Below are 7520 nucleotides of genomic sequence, written 5' to 3' on the forward strand. Positions count from 1 at the left end.
CAATACAGATGGTGACGACCATGTGCATAGACTGCCCTGCATCCCAACAGAGAATCCGTGTACACAGAAACGTGAATGAATATTTCAAATCTACTGCTAAGCCTATATGCGTTTTCCCATAGGTGATAAATGATTTTCATCACAAAAGCAATGGACAAAATTGTTTTCTCATTCATATATGTGTGTATGTATATATATCATGTTTATATGATATATATATATAATGTTTAGGGAAGTCTTACTTTTTAAAAATATTTTTATTAGTTCTTTGAGAATTTCATGTAATGTATTCTGATCATATTCGCCCCCAACTCCTGCTATTTGCTTTAAAGGAAGGCACCACCTCTGTCTTCCAGCAACATTACACATCTGTATAATCATTCTTGAAAAGATAGAGCCAAATTAAGCGTGGGCCTTAGCTCTGCTTCCATTACGTGATGTGAAGGAAGAACTGAAGAATCCCCCCTTTGCATCCTTTTTTTGTGTGACTTCTTGACTAAATGAAGAAATGACTTGCGACTCTAATACAGCCTAGGGTGTGTCAAAAGCTGTAAACAGATGATGCTCAGTCCCCACAGAACACAGGGTGAGGAAGTCTCCATGGCTCCAGCTCCTTCTTCGCGATGAGGTATTTAGCGATTCACATCAGCGAATGTCATTGCTGCAGTTCTCCACTGCAATCCTAAAAGAAAATTGATCTTCAGGCAACTTAGCAGCTTTCAGTCCTGATTCTTAGTGACCATCTGAACTGTGCCGATAATTGCTACCGTAACCTCACTGATAAGGAGCGGGGAAGAGCAATTCGGCATCATTAATCATCCAGAATCCAGCTCTCACGCTTGGCATCCATCGCCAGCTTTCTGGACCACGAGAAGATTGTAAATACATGGAAGGTTATTATGGTCTATCAAATGTGACACTTTCTATATCATGAGAGATGTTTGAGGGATGGAAATTGATCATGGCTTGTTTTAATGGGGTCCAGCGTCTGCCTATGTACATACATCCCTCCTTTATGAGGAGGGAATGTGTGTGCTTTCTTAGGATTCATGTTTTAGACGGATGTTCTGTAATGAAACAGAATCAAATCATGGAAAATGAGAGGAGAATAAAAGGAGAGATCACCATCCCTGGATCAGTAAGTTGGAAGCTCAGATACACTTAAGACGTGTCCTCTGTCAATTTTCTTCTGGTACTCACTAGCTTTCCTGCAGATTATTACAGCATTTCTACAAATGAAATGCAGAATTTGGTGCATGAGGCTGGGGAGATGGCTCACTTGTTGAACCCGGGCCTGACCCCAAGGTCTGACAGCTCTCAAATCTCCAAGGGAGATGCTCCCTCCCTAGTACCACCCCTCCCTAGTCTCCCTCTGCCACCTCCCTGGCAGCTGCTCCGTTCCAGGGATGCCTTTATTCCAAAGTGCCGTCTTCCAGGCCAAGCTCAGGAGTGCGCAAAAGAACTTGGCCTTGAGGGCCTCTCCATCTCTGCTGACTTCCTACCTGTTCCTCAGATCCTAACTCTATGCTTTGTCCTCACCCTAGGAAATATCCTTGGAGAGCCAGTTATCCCACACTGGATTCTGGGTGGAGGACACTGGCTCAAGGTCACCCTAGATGAGTCGGTTAGTATCTATTACCCTGTCCTCATCAGGGGCTCTGGGTTTCAACCCTTCTGCCCTATGCCCAAGTACAATGTGACAGTTTTTCTGAGGCTCTCAGAACTAATCCTTAGCCACTTCCATCAGGGCAAGCAGAGTGGGAAGTCTTCTCTCCATTGGGGAAGTATGCAAGCTATCCCCACCCCAACCAGGCAGAGATGGATTCAGGGTTTGAGGCCTGAAACTTTTCAAGAGCTTCTTTTTTGTTTGAGACAGGGTTTTACTTTGCAACGCTGGCTAGCCGGGCTGGCCTCGAACTCCTATGTGAGCCTCCTGCTTCAGCCTCCCAAGTGCTGGAATCACAGTCATGAGCCACCATGCCTAGCTTGAGGAGCTTTCAAAGGATGGACATCAAAATACCTTCCTTTGGCCAAGTTTATGTGACTCTGGGCACAGTGTTATCCTGAAATGTCAGCCCCCCTCGCTGACAAGGAAGCAGTGACTGCCCTCGTGGCACCCCAGATGCAAGCCCACTCCAATTTGCTATTCAGTATACTACCCAGCCTGCTCTCAATTCCTACCCATCACACATGCTCCCAGAATATTCATGACTCAGCTGTGTATGCCATTACATCAATGCTGCACACTGAGAGGCTAGTGTCAGTATCTTACAGAGGGGCAAACTGAAGAGAGTTTGTAAAATAGCCTGTGGTCAAGTAGCTCATTGGTTCTAGAAGCCTGAGACCTCCTAAGGTCTAAAAGACTTCAGACTATTGACCACCTTCCTCGTCCTCCCCACAGCTGCTCAAGTTAGAGAGAGCTTGATTCTGTATTGTCAGGCAAGGAAGGTAGCTCCACTGTCCAAAGCCAGGACAGTATTGGCACAATATCTTGGGGTCTCCAGAATCCCGGGGCTTCTAACATAGGGACTTCACTTGGGATCCCCCAGACTTCTGAGACCTTCCTCAACTGATTAAGCAGAGCTGGCTTGTGGAAGGGAGGTTGGGCACATATTGGGGTCCCTCTGTGGCCTCTCTCCCTCTCTGGTTTAATCAATGACCAAGAGGAGAGTCCCAGCAGGCCTGCTTTGCACACTCTGGCACCTGCCACCAGGAAGCCTGTGAGACAGGACAGAAGGAACAGGGTATCCTCTTCACAAACAGCATACATCTTCAGGATGGGAATAGGGCACAGAGTAGGGATTAGGAATTCCAGGAGCAAGAAGTGAACGCAGCAAGGGCTACAGAGGGACAGGAACTGTCCATCTGCGCCACTGCCCTTCTCCCAATGCAAGCCTTTTCTCAATAAAGCAAGTAGCAGCCCAGCCATGTGAGCTCATGTTTGGGGCCTTGTGGGGCCTATAGCTCTGGAAATGAAGGCCATCCACTCTCCACCAGCAGGGGAAGGGTCCCCCTGCCATACTCTGAGCCTCTTGGCCAGAGTCCTAGCCCAGTGCATTTTGGGATAAAAGGGGAGATCCATCAAGGGTGGGGAAAAACATTAAAAAATACAGCAACCTCCCAGGAAACTCCTGGGCTAGCTCCAACTCTGGGCCTCTAGCCAGGCTATGTAGACAAGGGGGATGAGGCAAAGAGGGTAAAAGAGGAGAGGTTGCCGGAGGGCCAAATCCCTCTCTCCTGATATTTGGCTGAGAAAATACTTTTTTCTGGACCTAGGATGGGGGTCATGTTTGCTTTGTAAGCTGAGATATGAGATCAGTCTGTTGGAGGTCACAAGAAATTTCAGATGATGGGGCAGTTTGCCAGAACTGGAGGTGTGGGAATAAAGTCTGAGTTCAACAGGGAATGACACAAAGACACATAAACAAAGGACTGGGGGTATAGCTCAGTGGCATAGCAGGCATTTACCAGGTCTTGGGTTTGATCTGAAGCACCAAAATAAACAAAAAACCACCACAACAAAAGACAAGCAAAGACCCCCACAAACAAAGGAACCAAAACATAGGGACTGGAGAGATGGTTCAGTGTTTAAAAGCACTGACTACTCTTGCAGAGGACCGAGGTTCAAATCCCAGCACCCACATAGCAGCTAACAACCATCCTTAACTCCAGTTCCAGGGGCTTCTGACCTCCTCAGGCACTGCATGGCGCAGATATACTTACATGCAGGCAATACATTCATACACATAAAATAATAATAAAATAAAATATTTTTAAAAAACATAAGTGGCATGCCTTTAATCCCAGTACTCAGGAGGAAGAGGCAGGCAGATCTCTGTGAGTACAAGGCCAGCCTGGTCTACACAGTAAGTTCCAGGCCAGCTGGGGCTACAGGGAGACCCTGTCTCAAAAAGACAAAAAACAAACAAAAAATCAAGAAACAAAAAACCCCAAAACAATAACAGAAACAGAAAGAAAAAAAAAAAACCCACAAACAAGCCCCAAGATAAGAGATGAGATGGCCTGCAATGTCCTTAGGTACTCATTGTCCTCTGTTTTACCTGCTCCTTCTGGAAACCAAAGAGGAGAACAGGCTAAGGGAAAAGCTCAGTCACTGTTGGCAAGCAGGACACCTTTCGTTGGCTGAGAGGGTTCTTATATAGCCCAAGCTGGAGGTTGGTCTCCAACTTGCTATGTAGTCAAGACAGGCCTTGAATTCATGATCCTCCTGCTTCCAGCTCCTAAGTACTGGGATTACAGGCATGTACTACTATGCCTGGCATACACAGGGCACCTTTTGGAACTCCTGTCTCTAGGGAACCCCGTGTTTAAATACTTTCAAGGGGCTACTGTTACACAGACATTGGGAATACCTATGTCGTGTCTCCCCTGACCCCCAGACACACACGTACCCGTTCACTCCCTCCATGACTCATGGCAGCAGCCTGTTGTTCCTATGAACTTTCTCAGCTAGCCAGCTCCACATCCTACCTGTCCCTGGCAGGCAGGTGGCCTAGAGGCCCCTATTACAGCTTGCGTTCCTTCTTGCTCAGATCACAAAGCTAGATGTGGTGCTGGTGGCCCTAAAGGCTGAAGGCCAGGATCTCCTGCTGGAGTTGGAGAAGAACCAGTGAGTATCGTATCAGCCTGATGTTGGGCTGAACAGACCCTCAGGCTCTCTGGAGGGGATCAGAGCTTCCTGTGGGAGACTGGATGGGAAGAGGAGCAAGGGTGGCAGGGAGAGTCACATAGACTCATGACTGATGTTCTTGGGGGTGAACCCAGCTGTAGGTCCATTCTTTCCATTTCAACTTCTGGAGCAGCTTGGAGGGAGCACCACCTAGTGTACATTCCCAGGATGTGTTGAATCAAAAGGGAATCCTAGATAGGCTTCCACAGCTCAGAGGCACTGCAGGCAGGGACAAAGGCTGGGTAGTTAAGAAGGTCACTATCTAGGGATGGCAATTTGTCTGATCTGCTTGGAATGTCTCCATCTGCAGGGAAGAAAGCAGAGGGAAATGAACTTGGGGGAGTCTCGGTAGGGCCAGATAGCAGTAGGCATTTTAGTGCTAAATGTCTTGAAAGAACAGAACCAAAGATTTTGAGCTGGTAAATGAGAAGGCAGAGCATATCTCAGGGTGGTGCCCTGGGCTGATGGAGTCTTGGAATCATCTAGATTCTATTATCAATAGGTTTACTTGCTCAGTGTCTCTCCATGGGGTCAGACGGACTGGGAACAAACTCTTGTTCACCATGCTAACATTCCTACTTGCTAAATGAGTGTGTGTGTGTGTGTGTGTGTGTGTGTGTGTGTGTGTGTGTGTGTCCATGTCCAGCAAGGGAGCAAAGCTGAGACAGTGTAAGAATGACTAGAGGAGGTAAAGCAGGCAACAGAGTGAGATCAAGACCAGCCTAGGAAACTTAGCAAAATATAAAGTATAAAAAAAGCACTGGAGGAGCTGGAGAGATGGCTCAGGGGTTAAGAACACTGGTTGTTCTTGCAGAAGACCCAGGTTCGAATCCCAGCACCCACATGGCAGCTAACAACTGTCTGTAACTCCAGTTCCAGGGGATCCAACAGCCTCTTCTGTCCTCAGCGGGTATTGCACGGCATGGGTACATTTAACCTACATGCAGGAAATACACGCATACACATAAAATAATAATAAATAAAATATTTTTTAAAAATTTCTTTTAAAAAAAGCACTGGCGATAGAACTTGGTGATAGAGTACTTATCTAGTATGTGCAAGGTTTGCTCCCAGTAACCATTAAAAGAAAAAGTCATTGACTTATGGTTGTTCATCTCGGGGTGAGGGCAGGAGAATCTTGATGATGGAGTTATTACTAGAGTAAGGTCTGGCTATGGGGATCTCTGCTCAGCTGGGAAGAACAGAAGAAGCATGTGTAGGCAGATGAAATTTTGTTTTCTCTCAAAACCAAGTGGATAAGCAGCATGGAGGGTCAGATGGAGACATAAGGGGTCTATCAGGCTGAGGAGAAGACCTGAAGGATCTGGGGTCTGCTCAACAAAGGCAGGAGCACTAAAGAAGTTCACCACATTTCCTTGGCCCCAAATGGCATCTCTGCAGTATCCTTAACTCCTCCCCTTCTGGCCTGTGGATCCAGCTGCCTGTTGCAGGTTCCACAGAACCAAAGGTCTCCTGTTCCTGCTCCTCCCTAGTGCTTCCCAGATTCTGTTTCCCGCATCTAAGCCACACCAGGGGCTCCTTCCTGATTTCTGTTTTCCTTTAGTCCAAGGCTTTTCTGGAGTGAACAGTGCACAGTCTCTCCTAGCCTTTCCCTGAAGCATGGTTGCCTCATTCCAAGCTGCTCAACTAGCATTCAGGCAGGGAGACGGAAAGGGAGCCTGGAGGAGGCAGGGCTAAATTCAGTGACTCCTGGAACACTGCCCCCAGCAGGCTCCTGACCCCAGGATATACAGAAATCCACTACAGCTCAGATGGACAGCCAGTGGTGCTGGTCCCCAGCCACATGGTGAGATGCTGCTATGGGCTCTGAGGACAGGGTATTGGGTGCTGGGGATGCAGCCCTAAATTCCTGCTCCTCTCCACTTTGCATTCCTGAGGAGGTTGGAGCCAGCCCCTAGGCCTCCCTCTCCATGGTCCTTACCCCTTCAACTTCAGCCCTGCCTGAAATTTGGGACTGAGTCTCTTCCTCTCTAGGATCACTGCCACTATCATGGGCGTGTGAGGGGCTTCCAAGACTCCTGGGTAGTCCTCAGCACCTGTTCTGGGATGAGGTGAGACGTTTGGGGGGAGGGACCTGGATCTGGTGCAGAGGTAAGAGCTCTTTCACACACACCTCTGCATTCTTTTGCACTCTAGTGGCCTGATTGTGCTCACCAGCAATGTCAGCTACTATCTTTATCCCCGGCCTCCTGGGGACACCGAGGACTTTGCAACCCACAAGATCTTCCGGATGGAGCAGCTGCTTACCTGGAAAGGGACCTGTGGTGACAAGGACTTGGGGGACAAAGTGGGCATGGCCAGTCTTCCTCATGCCCCCCAGAGCAGGGTCAGGGGCACAGCCAAGGATGGGAGTGGGCATACAGTACCCATGGTCCTCCAAATCAGGTCACAGGAATGCAGGTCCTAGACCTGCCCACCTGTCTTGATATTTTAACTGAGGCCCAAGAAGCAAGTTTGAGCAAAAATTTAACTGCTCTGTCTGGGAATTGGGGCTGGTGGTCAGGACTCAAGCCCAGGTGCCTTCCCCTCACCATTTGCCACTCACAGGTGAGGCGAGAGGCCCGCAGGAACCCCAGGTACCTGGAGCTGTACATAGTGGCTGACCACACCCTGGTGAGAAGAGACCCAAGGGGGCTAGCTCGGGCTGCAGGGGAGCCAGATCAGCTTCTTATGGCCCTGGGATTTCTGCTTTCCCAGTTTTTGATCCAGAACCAGAACTTGAACCAAACCAAACAGCGTCTCCTGGAAGTCGTCAATTGTGTGGACCAGGTTGGGAGAGTTAGGAAGCAGAAGGATGGGGCGTGTCTAT

General features: G+C 48.4%; 1 protein-coding gene and 1 long non-coding RNA gene across 2 annotated transcripts; both read left to right on the forward strand.

Moving 5' to 3' along the window:
- The first annotated feature begins 1566 nt into the window (after nt 1–1566).
- Nucleotides 1567–6422, forward strand: LOC115070890. The gene is made up of 3 exons (XR_003849993.1): nt 1567–1624; nt 4554–4630; nt 6255–6422. It is a non-coding gene; the product is annotated as an uncharacterized LOC115070890 (long non-coding RNA).
- An 18-nt stretch (nt 6423–6440) lies between these two features.
- On the forward strand, nt 6441–7510 carry LOC103736568 (disintegrin and metalloproteinase domain-containing protein 33-like; the record flags this gene model as incomplete). The annotated part of the gene is made up of 5 exons (XM_017798919.2): nt 6441–6497; nt 6686–6762; nt 6848–6998; nt 7259–7324; nt 7409–7510. Coding segments are annotated over exons 1-5 (399 nt in total), but the record flags the coding sequence as incomplete, so codon positions are not given.
- Between the last annotated feature and the right edge of the window lie 10 nt (nt 7511–7520).

Source organism: Nannospalax galili, unplaced genomic scaffold (assembly GCF_000622305.1).
Source record: "Nannospalax galili isolate Female #2095 unplaced genomic scaffold, S.galili_v1.0 scaffold4758, whole genome shotgun sequence".
In the NCBI taxonomy this organism is placed as follows: Eukaryota; Metazoa; Chordata; class Mammalia; order Rodentia; family Spalacidae; genus Nannospalax; species Nannospalax galili.